General features: G+C 42.9%; 1 protein-coding gene across 1 annotated transcript in view; it reads left to right on the forward strand.

The window, feature by feature from the left end:
- Positions 1-17,868, forward strand: part of LOC131679918 (uncharacterized) — a 385,760-nt gene that overhangs the window by 238,427 nt on the left and 129,465 nt on the right. The window contains exon 6 of the mRNA XM_058960665.1: positions 13,223-13,354. Coding sequence (XP_058816648.1) covers positions 13,223-13,354 — 132 coding nt within the window. The remainder of the gene's footprint in view (positions 1-13,222; positions 13,355-17,868) is intronic.

Raw genomic sequence — 17,868 nt, forward strand, 5'->3', positions numbered from 1 at the left:
TTCTCACCGTTTCGGTCATTCTATCTCTGTCTGTTTTCCAGTGGACACGTTCATAAAAATCATAACTTTCCCTACCCAGTAATCTCTAGCTAATTGAATGTCGTTAAAATGTAAAAAAGTAATACATAAGTTTTAGAGAAAACTGTGCACAAAAACTCTTTAAAAATGAGCACTTTATAGCTAGTAATTGCCGCGTTTAATTAAACTCAGATGCTAAATATTGGCCAGAATGAAGATAGTTAAATTATACGCAAATTGAATGTCAGTCGCACCAAGCATCTCACTCAAGCGTGCTAGGCAAGAAACATTTTAATTTGCTGATAACAATATAGCAAAGAAGACAGTTTTTGCTTCGTGCCACTTGAATACAATAGTATTTCTATTGACATTCAATTTCATATTCAGGCAGGGAATGTGTTCTGCACTAAACACACTGTTAGTCCATAAAACCGTGATATTTTCCACAATAAGCAAGTAAAACATGTAAAAGCAAACAAGCCAAAAAGTGGTTTGTAGCGGTATTATTCAGATGTTCATATACCTACGAATTGTATACTCTTGTATACTACTAACCACGCTGATATGCAGAAACGTACACAGTAGGCGTAAGACAAACTGTCGTGATTTTATCTTTACTTTCCATCCGATGTCAATTTATGCTAAACCATATATTAGTCAATCAATCATAATAAACTTAATGTTGCAACTAGTAGTAACATTTTAGTCGCTTCCGATGGTTTCCAATAAATGTCTATGTAAGTTTGAAAGCAACGTGACGATATAGTGAACAGACATCAGTAGGCTATCGCGGAGAGCGACTAAAATGTTGTAACTGGTTGAATCCAGAAGTCATTAAATTAGAATTATTGTTGCGATTTAATGTGTTCAGTATGTGACTGTCTTCCGTTTTATTTTGTTATTGCTATGGAATAAAATGAGAGAGATCATCAAAAATAATGAAGAAAAGTGAAAAAAAAGAATCAATTAATTGAAATCGACAGGTCTTCTTCTTTTCACTCAACTTGAGTGCTTTCGAAATTGCACTCCGATCCTCTCATTTTCGAATCCCTAATTTTAAGATATATGGACATATTTATTTTATAAAACAAAGTATTTCAAGCTCTTGGCTTTTAGGTTTTAGAATTTTGCAGATAACGTTAAGTATAAAATTAGGCACCGCGAATCAAACGCAAAGTGCCACACGAAATGAACAAATTAAATAAAAAAAAATAATTTTGAATTAACAAACGCTGAAAAAAAAAGTTAAATTTAAAAATGAATGCTAAAGTATGTTTTCAGTACCTTAAGTGTACAGACAATGGGAAAAGTATTAGAATTTTCATTTCAAAACATTTGCTGAGCAGATTATCATAATCGTACCATCAAAGCAATGCACCTCTATTCTCCAAGGACAGAAGTAACTATTATCTGTCAGATTCGATTCTCAAGGTAGCTTAATGAGCTTTACACTACTGACAAAACGGTCGTACATCAATCAGATCACCAGCTGAGTTAATCCTGTCACTGTAACGAAGACAATCATTTCAATTAATTCAGCATATTATCGATCAATGAAGATCCGATCATATATCAGGACCCCCATCAATGTAGCATCTTCAAGTGCAACTACCATTTAATTTAGCGAATCATTTGTCTAGGTAAGATCAGCTCCTACGACCGTGCTATGCAATCGATCCCAATTCCATCCCGAACTCGCTTCATCACGATGTCGTTTCTCGCACAGTTCCTTAACAGAGATCAGACCTTCCGATAGACCAGACGCCCGTACCATCCCTTTGCGAATCCTTTCGATCCATTAATAATCCAGAAGCTCATCCAACTCAAATGATCGTTGTAGCGATTTGATTCGTTTACCACTGATCACAAGGGCATAAAGGGCCCCCAACGAATGCGGACAGACCTGCAGCGAAGATTACGATCGGGCAAATCAAAGACAGATCGCCGGACTAGCAACTGTCAAAAATCCATCCACAGTTAATGATTATGACATGCGCCTTTTCTGTCTTTCACTGCGCTCGCGGCCACAAGGCACCCGATCCGACCCCTTTTTGACAACTTCATACATCTGGGGTAGACCAGCTGTTATAATGACTTCTTAAAACCCACGCCATCGAACGACTGACTGACTGCTCGTGAATAACTGGTTTTATCCTCTCTAGGCCTGACCGTTCGTGTACAACTTGATTACCGATACTTTGGGAGTCACTCATTGATCGTCGCGCGGGGAATCTTCCCATCTATACTAATCACCTATCTTTGTACTGGATCACGGTCCGGCACATTAGCATTCGAATGGAATGGAATCGGTTGGGAGCTGGTTGGCAGATGGGTGCGGGCTTGATGACGACGACAGCCTGTCAGCTTCCGTGAGTTGTTTTCGGGAGTTTTTTATGGTCGTGTTTCGTTCGGTATGCGGTTTTACGATGAAGCTGATGAAGTGTTATTGGTCGGTTTAATATAGGGTAAACATTTCGGTAAGGAAAAACGGTATGATTGCTACCAATCAGGTGGATCTTAAAAAATTAAGCTCTTATTATGATTGAATTGATATGAAGGCAGTTCCTTGCAATTGTTTATTCAAGAAAATCTCTATGTCTGAATGAAGTAACTGATAGAGTTTCCATAGTCACAAGCTCCGCCAGATTGGTGCATTTTCTTTTCCAGACTGTAGTTAGTTCTTCCGAACATACAGCATCTGACGTACATTTTACACCACGGACATATTCCATCTCGACGGTCCAATTTATCCGGAGTGACCCAGAAATAATCCGACGCAACCATGACCTACAAAACAAAAAGGCCAACCCTCCCCTGCGCTCATTAGCTACCCTGCACATGAGAGTAAGAATGAAGAGCAGCGAGAAAAATAGACCGCCAAACAGGTTTGATCTCGACGCAACATTCAGCAAGGTACGCTCTCCCGTTACAATTACGTAAACAAGCTAAAAAAAACTACTAAATGAAGAAAAAAAACTGAAAACAAACTGTTTATGGCGTTTGATAATCATCTTTGCCTGCATTGAAGCCACCGCCTCTGCCGTTTATTCGGTCGTTGAGGTTGCCCCCATTTTCCGTCCAGCTCGATCGCGGTTCGGCTTGTGGCCACGAAGGAACGAGCAGTATGCAAAACGTTCGTTTGGGCACGTAGGTGGAGTACATGCCATGTGAGATGTTTGCATGGCCACAGTTCAATCTTTTGCCTGTTGCAGCGCTCCTCTGTGTGTCAAGATCACATACATACCCGGTTTAGTCATGTCATCACCTCATCAGCACCGTGGAAGCGCGAACCGGGACAAATGGGATTTGTATGTAAATTCCATCCATTCTAAATATTCACAATAGAGATGATAAACGGCGCGGGTGATACTCCGAATGGGTTCTGTGAACGAGAGCACCCGTTTATCGCTGATGCCGTGGGGCTCTAGGGTCAATCATTTGCTCCAGTTTTTTTGCCTTCGTTGACCTAGAAAATGGGGCACACGAGACGTGCTCAAACAGTCTGGGTTCCCAAGACTGATTGAATGGGAATGACTTTCTGTCCGTATGTCGGTAGGTTCCGTGCTTGTTTGGTTGGCATGTCGTGACCCATCATGATGAGATGAGCAACTAGATTTTCGTACGTGTTGTAATGGTTTCTCGGGTAACCACATAAACTAATTCACAGACACTAGACAAGCTAATGTGAGGTTTCGAATGCGTAAAAGCGGTCAAATGCTATCGCTCAACCCATCCCTTAGTTCTTTCCTTCTTATGACAGATATATACAAAGATGATCATAATTAGTCTATGTAATTAAGACATCAGATTTGCAACGGTTTTTTACAATCTGTATGGAGAAACTCGATTATTGAGTGCCAACTTCCCCAAATGGGTTCATATACCACATCGTAAGAAACCCCTTTTTTAATCGTCTTCTCCTCCGTCATCGACCACCGTTGCCGTATATTGTTCATGTTATAGTTCGTGTGCTCGTCAACTATTTCACCAAATTTGACATCTCGGTTCATATTTCAGCTTTTTCTGTTTTTTTTTATTATTTTGAACTCCTAGCGGTAGTTGAACCAGACCTTGTTTCAATCCACCTAGTAGTGCAATTGTGCCTTTCTAATTTCTCTAAACTATGACTCCATGGCTAGTTAAGTTCAATATAATTGGGAAAATGACTATAACATTCTTAGTCCACGTTGTATTTATACGCAATGACTCGCCAGCCACGAACTTGACGAGCTACGTGTCGATGGTGAAACACTTGAAGCGAAACAATATAATCTCTAATTTGCTTAATCCGCATTAGTTCAATGTTGTCTTTCTGCTAACTTATTTTGATATGCGAGGGCGTGTGTGTGAGGAGGAAGGCTGAATAACTCACAACCGAACCACCCCCAGCTTATTTTGGTATGCCTAGTGATATAGTGCTTGAATAAAGATGATGGGGTTGAGGGGGGGGGGGTATGTCGAATGAATAAGGGAGTGTAATGAGGACGGGATAACCCCTCTCTATGCACCCCTAGCTACGACCCTGTAAAATCCAGATTCATACATTTTAAAGACATTTGGCATCAAAAATCCATATTCGATTTTTAAATTTTCCTTTACTTCCCCTTTAAACATTATTCAGTTCCTGCTTCTAGTGACTTAGGAAGGTCGTAGATGGCCAATAATGTCAAAGCGACTTTGGTTCGTCATTAGCGATCTAGACTGGCGACTTTTTGTTATTTTGCAACCATTTTAATAAGTTTGATATAATAGTGATAACACTTTATATGGAAAATTGTTGTGTGGCCGCAACCTTCAACCCGTAACTCCGAAACCGGAATTCCGATCGATACAAAATTCAATAGCAACCGACGGTAAGGGTGCACAATCCAGCCATCTCTGAGGAAAATTATTGACGATTTCGACACATTCACACATACATACACAAACACACATATAGTGACAGGAGCAGTAGGGACAGAAAGGACATAAGCTAGGGGCGTAACGAACCCCTCGCCCGGCCCTACTGCGAATTGGGGAGTTTTGCTGGATGTGGTGGGGTTTGGACTGGGCTCTGCTGAACCTCTAAAGATGCCACAACTCCGAAAACAGCTCCGACGAAGCGAGCCTGTGCCGCTTCTGCTAAGATCCCAATACTCTAAGATCTTAGCAGTAAAAGCACCCTAACCCAACCGAAGTGCCAACCGGCACATCAGGATCGACGCCAGTAACATCCTGATTATAGCATACTGGCCATGGCGAACGTCAACGGACAGGACATGGATCAAGAATTGAACGGCAACTTTGGGCTGTTCTACGCCCAACGTGAAATGGCGAGTGAGCTAACAGCATGGCTGCCTCCTTCCCAGCAAAACCATGGCAGGTCTCCGAGTACGTCACCATTTAATTGGTGGTACTAGGTGCGGTTGAAGCATTCCCGATTTTAAGCCAATCCGGCTCTGAACACTACTCGCCATGAAAAATAGTGTGAACCCTAGCATGACCTCCCTGCTGCTACAACAAAATGGAGACATCCAATAAAACAAATGAGGAGGACGCGATTGCGTTTGCAAGGAGCAGTAAGCTGCAGAGATCACCGGTTACGCCACTGGTACCCACAGCGAGTACCAACAGCGGATTGGTACAGAGTGAGCCACGAGGAAACCAACGTGAGATGGGGTTACCGAATCGAGTGTTCACCTCGAGAACAGGTAGCGACACCACCCAGAAGAACCCACATCTCGGGAAGTCGTACTCGACGGAGGTGAGGAAAAAGGTCAATGAGCTCTATGAGTTCGTGAAGGACAAACACAATGTGCACAACAAGGTGAAGCAGCTAGTTACGAGTATGAAATCGGCCGTAACAGCTGCTGAACGCGAGCAGAAGGTGCTCTTTATGCGAGCCGAATCAACTGAAAAAATTAAAGGGTTATGTACAGGACACGACCACGGTGACATTAAAAATGTAGCTTTTTTCAAGAGCGTGCAAATGAATTTTATCTATCACACATTCGACTCACGTTCTTGTCCACTCGCCTGCTTTCATATGTTACAATTTGCTATATACCCTCCCCATCAAAACATAATTTATTGAAGGTCTTTTAACGGTAATCTATTAATTAATCAAGTATCTCACTAGGTGATTGGCATTATTTGGCTGATCCATCTAGTAAAAATAGGCTGGTCTGTCCAGAAAATATATTCAAAAGAAAAGTTCCATATTGAGAGCTTTGATGAGGAAGCCCACGCCCGCCAACGGAAATATAGAGATTCTCCATGAAATATGAAATTTCATTTTCCATTTAAATTTTCAATAATGTACTAATGAACTTAAGTAAACAATCTTAAGTTTAAGTATTTCTTGATCGATTAGTGGTGGAAAAAATGAAATTATTTGATAAATTACATTGTTATGCAACGTTCGCACTACCAGTTAAAATGGGTTTTTATGCTATCTTGGTGACATTTTTCTTGTTGCTAATTATTAAAACGTGTAACGTAGTGTAAACATTGTATTATTAAACCAATTCTGCAGCGTTTTATGTTATATAGGTGTACAGAGTTATTTTAAAATTTAAATTAGTATATCCAACCGTTCTATTTGTTGTATACTTTAAAACGCAATTAGAACTGTGTTTTAAATACATAGGATAGGACAGATATTCTGACTGGATAAACTGGGAAAACAATTTTAAGTCCAGTAACGCTTAAGACATGGCTTGAATTTGAATCGAAAAAGAACACCCGCTTCAACTGCTGCTGGGACGGTAAGTTCTGTTTTAAAATTTTCCGTTGTGTGCAGTACGAAACAAAAGTGTTTGAAATTAGAAAACAAAAAGTTCTGCTGGGAATGTGATTGTTTCCGATGCAATTACACTCAGATTTTTCACCCAGGGGATATAGGCCGTGTAAATGAAAACCGCGTAAATTTAAAAAAACGAGTTAATGAAAACCGCGTAAATTTCAAAATCCGCGTAAAAAAACCTGAGTGTTCTCCCCTATATAAAATACTACGCTGCTGAACAGTGCAATAACTACAGAAGCACGTTGTCAGATGCCTTACTGATAAAAAACATATAACCGAAATATGAAACATGAAAACCAATAGGGCCTTTACCCTACGCAACTACAAAGCGCCGTAAACATGGATTAACAAGTTACAACGCACACGCATGTATAAAAATAAATATATTTTTTTCAAACGCAACACTCTTAAGCAGCACACACCGTATTGAATTAAATCCAAACCACCCCGCCCACCCACTTTGCAAATCATTCTGTGACACCGTGCTGGTACCCGAAAATCCGCACACGGCCACCGCTGCCGAAAATGCATAGCGTCTACCGCTTATTGTAGTGCCCAAACGCTGCAGCCATAATCTTACCCGTTCGACATAAGAACAAAAACTGATTCAAACGGGTACGCGTCACCTCTATTTATAAAGTAACCGTATATGGTTTAGTCACTTAGGTGCGAGTGTGTGCAAATACCAACGTTACCGAAAATCGATAGCGCATATTGCATCGCCCGGAGACGATGTTGCTCGGATGGGATAAGAGCAACAACTGATTTAAACGGACATGCGTTGCTTCTATTTATGACTTTTCGTGTTTCATTGAGCAACTAAGCTGCCCTCTCTTGACGGCTGTGTCTGAGAAATCTGCCTCACGAATGGTAATTTTCCCGTTTTTCGTGAACTTTTTAATTTTACCAATTTCCAAAAGTCTACTGTTATTGGGGAGATATTAAATTATTACCAATATTTAAGTTAGGTGTTTCTGAATCGGTTGGTGTATGAATGATTAAAATCCATCTAGTAATATCGGAGTTATAAGCGTGCAAACCTTACATAGTTTCGTTACATGGGAGATAGTTTAGATTTTAGAATGACACCTAGCCCCAGATAGTGGAGTAAGACATTTTTAATGTCAAAAACTGTGATGGAAGCCACAGAACACGCGACAGCAGAAACTGAGGTGACACCGAAGAATCACCACAATACTCGCTCGGTGTAAAGAAAAAGGGACAAGTCGGGGGAGCAAGAGGACCCGAAAAAGCAGAAGAGCGAGCTGGAGGGCTCTTGCGATCAGAGCGTTGGGAAAGACCGTGGTTGGCGCATCGTAGGAAACCAGCAGGCGAAACGGAGGGAACGGAAACAAAAGGAAGAAAAGAAGAAGGAACAAGAGAAGTAAGAGAAACGGAAGCCTTCTCGGGAGAGGTAAAAGGGCGATGCACTGATCATAGAAGCGAACGATACGACGTCCTAACCCGCTCTCCCTAAAAAAGTAAAAGAGGACCCTGAGTTGAAAGAGTTGTGAGAGAACGTTGTTAAAACGAGACGCACTCAGAAAGGCGAAATGATCTTCGATCTGAAGAAGGATCATTCCGTCAAGAGCTCGACCTATCCCGAGCTCGTTGCTAATTCCTTGGGCAGCGAAGCGAACGTAAGAGCTCAGCTCTGTCGCAGGAAGCCGTAGTCGAATGCAAGCGTGTAGACGAGATAACGATCGTAGAAAAATTGAAGGGTACACTGATAGAGCAGTGCAAACTGGACGTATCGGCGACTATCAAGATTTGGAAATAGTAGAGAGGCACTCAAACGGCGGCAATTTGACTCCCAGTGGTCGTTGCCAACAAACTGCAGACCGACAAAACAAAAATCGGATGTGCGGTGCGCTCGTTGAGAGTCGTTCCGCGAGTTACCAAACAGATGGAACATTCAGGTGCTTGGACCTCGGACATCAGGTGAGGAACTGCAAGGGCCCGGACAGATCTCTACTATCTCAATAATGCTGAGGAAAGGGGCACGTTGCTGGAGACTGCACGAATCAACCAAGGTGCATGATCCACAAACCGGAGGACGGAAACGACCACACGACGTGCGGCTTCAAATGCCCTGCGTACAAAAAGGTGAAGGCAGGCTAAAAATGATGGAGATAACCCAGCAAAATCTCAATCATTGTGGCATTGCACAGCAACTATTGTGGCAGTCAACAACAGACACGAAGTGCTACGTTGTAATTATTGCAGAGCCGTATCGTGTTCCTCATGATAACGGTAACTGGATGGTGGATAGTGCAGGGATAGCTTCAATCCAAATAATAGGCGATTTTTCTGTCCAAGAGGTGGTGGATAACACACACGAAGGCTTCGTGATCGCCAGGATCAACGGCGTATTCGTCTGTAGCTGCTACGCTCCCCCAAGATGGACACCAGCGCAGTAAGATCAGATGCTGGACACACTAACAGACTCATTGGTCGGACGAACGCAGGTTGTTATAGGAGGAGACTTCAACGCTTGGGCCGTGGAGTGTGATATCAGGTTGACCAACGCAAGAGGTTACATCCTATTGAAAGCACTGGCAAAGATGAACGTAAGGCTGCGCAACGAAGGTTCTGCTAGCACATTCCGTAAAGACGGCCGGGAATCCGTTATCGACGTAACATTCTACAGCGCGTCGCTGATGGATAACATGAATTGGCGAGTTAGTTAGCAGTACACACATAGTGACCATCGAGCGATCCACTACATCATTGGTCGGCGAAATTGTACGGTAGCGCCGAGAATGAGGACTAGCGAGCGGAAGTGGAAAATAAAGAACTGACAAGGGCCTTTTTATGGAAGCACTTTGTGCTGACAGCGTCACTCCAATTCCGAGTGCCGATGAGCTGTCGGAAACAGTAGCTAGGGTATGCGATGTAACAATGCCGAGGAAAATGGAGCCGAGGGTCTATCGGCGTCCGGCGTACTGGTGGAACGAAAGGCTAAGCATCCTTCGGGCTGCCTGCCGAAAAGCCAGAAGACGCGTCCAGAGAGCAAGATCTGAGGCAGTCAGATAAGAGTGTAAGGTAACATTCTGGGCAGCCAAGGCCTCTTTTAAACGTGAGATATTGCTAAGCAAGTCCACCTGCTACAAGGAGCTGTGCAGAGAAGTAGACGCTAACCCCTGGGGCAATTCTTACCGTGTCGTTATGTCCAGGATCAAGGGTGCAATGACGCCAGTCGAAATGCGCGCCGACAAACTGAAAATCATCGTGGAGGGTCGTTTCCCGAAGCACGACCCAACCGCATGATCACCTACACCGTACGTTGATGCAGACGGTGGAAATGCTGATAACAATCGAGTCTCCAACAACGAGCTTCTTATTGTGGCAAAAGAGCTGAACGCGAAGAATGCTCCCGCACCGAATGGTATCCGCAACGTGGCACTGAAGACCGCGATCCTGGCGTTTCCGGACATGTTCGGGATAGTCCTAAAGAAATGCCTGGACGAAGGCTACTACCCGGATAGATAGAAGATCCAGAAGCTGGTGTTACTGCCAAAACCAGGAGATCCAGCATCGTATCGACCTATATGCCTGCTGCATACTCTTGGTAAGCTCTTGGAAAGGGTCATCCTCAACAGGCTGACGGCCTACGCTGAAAGTGAGAACGGACTATCGCAGAGTCAGTTCGGGTTCCAGAAAGAGATATCGACGGTGGACGCCATCCGCACAGTCATCGCGAGCGCGAAGAAAGCATTGAAGCAAAAGAGAAGGGGTAATCGCTACTGCGCCGTGGTAACTACAGACGTGAAGAACGCGCTCAACACTGCTAGCTGGTGGGACATCGCCGTAGCGCTACACAGGTGCAGGTTCCGGACTATCTGTGTAAGGTTCTGAAAAGTTACTTCCAGAACCGAGTACTGGTCTACGAAACGAACATGGGGCAGAGGTCGATTAGGGCCACGACGGGAGTACCTCAGAGCTCCATACTCGGCCCAACGCTCTTAAATATAATGTACAACGGAGTGTTAACACTGGAACTGCCCAGAAGAGTTGAGCTTTGCAGATGACGTTGCCCTAGAGATAACCGGCGAAACCCACGAGGAAGTGAAGATGTTGACGGCAGAGACAATAGGTATCTTGGAAATCTGGATCACTGATGTCAAGTTGAAACTTGCTCACCACAAGACGAAGGCAGTACTGATCAGCAACAGCAACAAATCCAGCGTGTCGTGATCAGCGCCGGAAGCATAATCTTATCAATGCGTGTGCTGAAACACCTAGGTGTGATGACCGAATATCGGTTAAATTACAACAGCCATGTCAACTATATATGTGAGAAGGCAGCGAGGATAACTAACGTATTGGCAAGGATCATGCCGAATTTTGGAGGAACAAGACGCAGCACGAGACCTCTCCTGACGGGTTTCTCAACCTCAATACTGATGTATGATATATCGCGCTGGCCTGCGCTAAACTCAAAGCGGAACCGTACGAAATTAACAGACACGCTTCGCCTAATGACTGTTCGTGTTGCGTGCGCGTACAAAACGATATCGTCGGAAGAGGTATACATCATTGGTGGGATGTTCCCTATCTGTGTCAATTTGGATGATGATCTGGAATGCTACCAACGGAATAATGCACGAAATGCAAGAAGACGGACCCGTTTGTTAAGTGGCAGCAAGAGTGGGACAACACGGAGATAAGACCCACCGACTCATCCCAAATATGTCGGCGTGGATGCATAGGAAGCATGGAGAGGTGAACTTCCATTTGACGCAGTTTTTGTCCGGGCACGGATGCTTCCGGAATGTGCAACTGACAGCAGAACACGTGGTCTTCGAGTACCCCTGGTTCGAAGAAGTTCGAAGGGTCACCGCGAAAGAACAAATCAGTCTCGGAAAAAAAATCTTCCACCGGAGTACTCTCCGTCGGAGTAGACTAGATCAACCGCAGGGGACCAGATGAGTAGTACGCGACGTAGTACTGGATTTAGTACGTCGGGACACCAGCGAACCGAACTACACGCTAAAATGCTCAAGAAAGCGGATATCGGTTTCGGGAGAAATTCCTCTGTCGGGGAACTCTCAGTCAGAGAAGGATGAGTTTACCGCCGGTACTATCCGAATAGATCGTAATAAAACTGGGAACTAACACACGGCTAACACAAAACTGGAGCTAAATGACTCGTGGTATCAGGAGCTAAACGGCTCACAGAGATAACACAGCTAAATTTTGGCTCTAAAAAATATTTGTTCATGGTATTTATAACAAAGTTGTTCCAAATATAATATTCTACAACTTTGCTAAATACCTAATCTAAAAAAATGGATTTTTTCGCTCGGGTACTGTACTTTAGCCTAATTACAAAGAAATGTAGTCTTTGAAACGGCATCTAAGGCCACTCATAGATTTTGTTTCCTTTTTTGGATTGGTTTCACTGTGCGACGTCGTTGGTCTTGCTTGTTGCTCAGACACAGGTCTCAGCTTTGGCTGATGCTTCCGTATAACAATATCCATTTGTCCAGGCACTTCTTCACCTGCGCCCAAGGCGTGGAACGAAGGGGCCACTTGCCGTAAATCTACCACTTCAGTTTCTACGGCACTTCACGGTCGTTTTCGCTTTCTCGTCAGCAAACCAGTTGCTTTAGGCGTTCACATGTGTCATGTGACTGTTTGGATTAAGTATCCAACCAATAATAATTACAGTACATGTTTAGATAAAGCATATAGCTTGCCCACAAGTGGGTGCTAGTTATTTGATGATCTGGTCCACGTGGATGACAGTACTTAAAAATAACTACAAATCTCCAAGCATATAAAACTAAATTGAAAGCATACAAGCACACGTATTTTGACAACTACTCTCGTGTTGAGATCACATATAACCTCGTAAGCTAGAAAGGATAAAACCGAAACCAAAGAAGCCAACAAATGAATCTGCTATGAATTGCAAATATTACTTCAACTAAAAACTAGCACAAACCCATTTCAAGTTTTACTTGGAAAAAAGCATTCTTCCTCTTTTTTACAAAACACCAATTCATCGTCAATCATGGATATTATCGCTGTTATAAAGGTTCATTATCAGAACCTATTGAACAAAAATCTCCCTTTATCAAACTATTTATCACCGGATGGCTTTGACATTCACCGACACCGACGTTGTCGGTCCTAGATCCTCAATTCCCAGCGACATTCGCTCGCTCCTTCTGAATGAAAGTCAATTTGTGGTTATAGATAAAATGTGCCTATTCATTAAATTCAATTACGGGCCACGGTTGAGATGATACGAAAGCATCGGGTCCTATCATACATATTTACACCGGTACGATCGTGATTGCTGCTGGTGCTACCGCGACTGCTGCCTGCTGTGGACGGAGCTTAATGATTTCTGTGAAAAGCAATCGATCATCTACCGAAAACTAATCCATTGTTACTTTCCTACCGTTTCAGATATTGACGAATGTCAAGATCCCGCGATATCCGCTCGATGCGTCGAGAACGCAGAATGCTGCAACTTACCAGCACATTTTGTGTGTAAATGTAGGCCAGGTTTCGAGGGCGATGGAGAGGAACGATGCGCAGGTAGGTTGTTGATATTTTTTCCTCTTAAATTCAAGCGCAATAAATCGGAACGACATACGAATATTTATGCTGTGACCTCAGGATCACGACTAGCAAATTGCTCTCCGTGTAGATTAGAAAGAAAACAATCACATCATAACTCTTTCCAACTTATCGGTACCTAACGCTAAAAGAGAAAAGAGCCAATAAATTATTCCGACCGCTCCTCCACGTGGAACAATTCAACGTGACACTTTACCTGACGATGTTACTCCTGAGTCCATAAACCAGCTTAATGGTCGTTCTTTCTAATACTTTTCTTCCGGCTATCATCTGAACAACTATGAATAGAAGTTATTGAATTTCAACTGCTTTTTTCAAACAAACGAAGGAGAATGAAATTTATGATGCTGTCCAGAACCAAGCTTGTTCAAACAGTCTTCAGTTCACGGCAGAAGTCTCAGCTTTATTTTACAACCATAAGTGCGCCAAAAGTCCATTGTTCCCGCAGTACTTATCAGCAACAGGAGATCAACGGTACGGTACTGTTTTGCTCGTACTATCCATATCGCTATCAGAACTCAGGCAATGATTTTTCATTTTCATTCTGTGAGCTGAGCAAGGAGAGGAATGAACCCGACTTGCTACGATCAGCAGGATGCCATCGCATCGGTCACCTCTTTGGAGCCCATTGTCTGTGAGGGTTTTTTTTTTGTATGGGACCGAAAAACAATCTAGCCTATGGGAACGGGGATCTATTAAAATTCCTTTGTGCGGTCGCTTCCAAGGTCGCCGTAATTGTTGGTTGGCTCATTTGCAATTTTCTTCCGTATACTATTTAATATCCTTTCACAACTGTACAGAATGAGCATTAGTTAGATCGGAAAACCGGACCGGGACGAGACATGGGTAGTGTTGTTTCTATTTATTCTGACAGCAACAACAACGATAAACTAGCCTTAAGACTATTATTTAGTCAAACTTTTGATGCAAATGCTACTACAGTTCAACCCGGTAAGAAGTTAGTAATCAGAATGGCTAAGTGCTAATACCTTGTATAAGACTTTTTGATGATATCAAATGTGTTGGTGGCAGCGGCGGTTGTGTGTTCTCGCTTTAGAGACAGTGCGACGATCACTGTCTCCAATGCGACAGTCATATGTTCTTCCCGGGACGTCATTATACCCCAAGGATAGTATGAGGGTGTTGCATTGGGCCGGAGTCCCAAGGGTTGCAGGTTCGAATCTTGCCTCTGGGGTGATTTTTTTTTTACTTAATTACTTTCGTTTAACACATTAAACTAATGCCACATAAAGCCTTAGGGGCATTCGCCTCTTTTCGGGTTAGAGAAATCTCTTTTGGAAAAATTTCTAACCCTATGTGCGGGGTTGGGAATCAAACCCAGGTGAGCTGCGTACAAGGCAATCAATTTACCAACTACGCTATGCCCGTTCTAATTTTATTGAACGAATGGTCTAATAACGGGTAAAAAACTTCAAATGTGATTAATGGTGCGATCTCAAAGTTTTATTTCGATTTTTAGCCCTTTTTCCACTTTAAAGCTTCACTAAATATAGTGAATGCAAAGAATTTGTAGATTCTATATGTCATTTCTCCAATGGAAAAGGTTTTCCTCCAATGAAAAAGGTTTAAACATCAAAATTAGCCATATTTATTAGTGAAGAAACAAACAAATTCTACGAATTTTCTGTGATAGAGGCGGGTTGAATTCCAAAATAAATCGCCTGCTCACTTAACCGACCGGTATGTACGTACAGTTTCCCGGAACAATGATCCGTCCATCGCCTTTAAATACCAAGCGTCAACTGATTTCACAGAGCCTTCCGAGAAAAGGCACCGTCATTTCCATGTACATTGTACACCCAAAATCCGACGGGTATGTTTCTATTACTTTTGGGTAAGATTCTATTGTGTTTTCGGTATCAGACCACGCAATTGCGTATTGCGGTATTAAACTCATATTCCCGCAAATGTAGTAAACGGTGGAATGACAAATTTCGGTTGCTGTTCATGTATGCGCATCACACAATCAAACACTTTTTCAGTATGTGTCAACCTCGGGTCTGTTCGGATGTAGGATAATTCGGTCGATTGCTATGATAGTATTAGTACCGAGTCAAACCAACCGGAATCCTGGCGGATCTCTGACCAAATTCAGGCTGAAATCTGCCCCAATATTGGCAGAAACCAGCCAGAATTACGGATTTTTTACTGAGTAGGTTGGATAGTGGAATAAAAAGTTTAGGCAGTTTCCGGATCCGGCAGCTAGGACCAGTCCCCAAATCCAGACCTCCCGGATCCAGACACGTGCCCAGATCCGAACCAGCACCCGGATCTGGACCAGTACCCGGATCCGGACCAGTACCCGGATCTAGCCCATCCCCTTTTCCCCTTACCAAGTCCGGACCTGAACCAGACCCAGACCTGGTGCTTAAATCCAGACAAGTGCCTGGATCCGGACCCTCGGTTCGGATGCGTGGATCCAAACCATAGGTACGGGAAGGACTGTTCATGTTTTACGCAGTTGCTACCTTGCTGTTAACTTCCGTGATAGAAAAGAAATTTCAATTTAACACCAGCCGAAATACCCCACCACTATTCCGAGTCGTTTTTTCTGACTGTGTTTTGAAGCTAGCCGAGTGTGAGCCGATCTTCAAATACGGAATGTGTCGTGTAGAGAAAATCGAATCTCGTCTTTGTCCACATAGTGTTCACTTCACTTGATGCGCAATACAATGACAAGCGAAGTGCTACACACTTCCAAACAATCCGACGCGATAATATTTATTGAATAAGAATTGATGAAACATGAGTGCGACGCAGAGAAGATTTGAATGTGTTGGTATTGCCGTTTGAGGAATTTTTTGTTGTGACCATTTTAGCATGAAACGTCTTGCTATGCATTTTTTTCTTATTACCGTAAAGGTATTACGGCCGAGTTTTGGGTGTACATACTAAATTGTTGCTATAAAGTCAAATTGAAAAACAAATGCAATGTAAACACCAAAAAGGCGAAAACCTGAGACCCCGTCTAGGACACCAGAAGACCACGATACAGCCCTTGCTATAATATATAGTAGTTAGCATGGTGGACCATGCCTCTTGGGCATCCTTCCACTATTCATCTTTGTTTCGTAATTTTCAGTGTCAATTTATTTTTAAAGATCTGTCAGAAGCAAGCATGAGAAAAATCGCATGACGAACCGTTCCTTCATTATTCACAAGAATGCTTTCTTCAGCTGTGATACATTCTGTTTGCTGAGGAAATGATGCATAGCAATTTCAAAATTTCAAAGACAACTAAAGTTTTTCGAAATTTGCACCAATGAACCGCTAACAGCAGAGCCGCAAAGAAGCCCAACAGATCAAATTCTTTGTAATGTTTTACAGAACTACCCGCAACGCAGCCCGTCAATAAAAAATGCTTTGAAAAAATAGGTAATAAGCTTTATTCAAACATCAAGAAACCTCTATGAGTCTCGCGAAGCTATGCGACAAACATTCACGAGTGCAGATTTGACGCTGCTCTTAGAATCGTTCGTTCGCAGTTTGCCCGTCTAGTGACCTACAGTGAACCTTTTTCAGCCTTTTCGTTTGGAAAGCAGGCGGACGACAATGACAGAAAAAAAAAACATGCTTGCAGCTTTTTGGCAAATGGAAGATCACTGTCAGTACATCATGGACTGGATCACCGACTAATACTCCTTGGGTACACTGGGAATTCTTTTGGAGCAGGATTTTCAGGTAGCCGTTAGTCACCACATTATTTCCTCCGTAAATCCGTAGACGAACCGGTGCCAATGCCCGCGTTTTTCAGCTTTCCCCAAAGCTTTTCATTTGCGTTTCTAACGTCGCTTATATTCGGAAATACTCGGGTGATCGGACGTTCACGTACCATTCTGAGTACTCCCTATCCCGCCACAAAACGTGAGACCGTCTACGGGATCTCGTTTCGTCTAACCTTTAATCGCACTACCGAAAATCAATTCAGTCGAAACCTTGTATTCTTCCACCGGTAGATTCGATTGTTTAGAATATAATGGATGTGTAGCTCTTTCTTTTCTTCTTTTTATTTCTTTTCTTAAAGATGGTCATATTGAAATTGTCGCAAATATCATGCAGTAAGAGATCGGTTACCATCGTGAAGATAGCCCCACAATATACCATGTGAGTTGTAGTCTTCTACAACTATCTGAGGTGCTGGTAGGGTTTCAGTGCTGTCTAAAAGGCTTCGGTGGGATGTATATGGAAGCAATGCATAAGTCTTTGCTCTTGATTCAGGCTTGTCAAGCGGCAAGCACATGTTGATGGCCAAAAAACGCTCCTCCTTAGTGTTTCTCTGTCCTGGCGAATAATATTGAAATTTGTGGAAGTAAAGATCCCCGTCGGAAGCTAACGAGGTTTTCCACAATTCAAATGCGTTACACTGCAAGTTGATTTTTAAATGTTCCATCATCATCGATTCGATACTTCTGCAAAAAGTGATCTAATCCTTAACTTCGCTCGATAGATCT

Source organism: Topomyia yanbarensis, chromosome 2, assembly GCF_030247195.1.
Source record: "Topomyia yanbarensis strain Yona2022 chromosome 2, ASM3024719v1, whole genome shotgun sequence".
Lineage (NCBI taxonomy): Eukaryota > Metazoa > Arthropoda > Insecta > Diptera > Culicidae > Topomyia > Topomyia yanbarensis.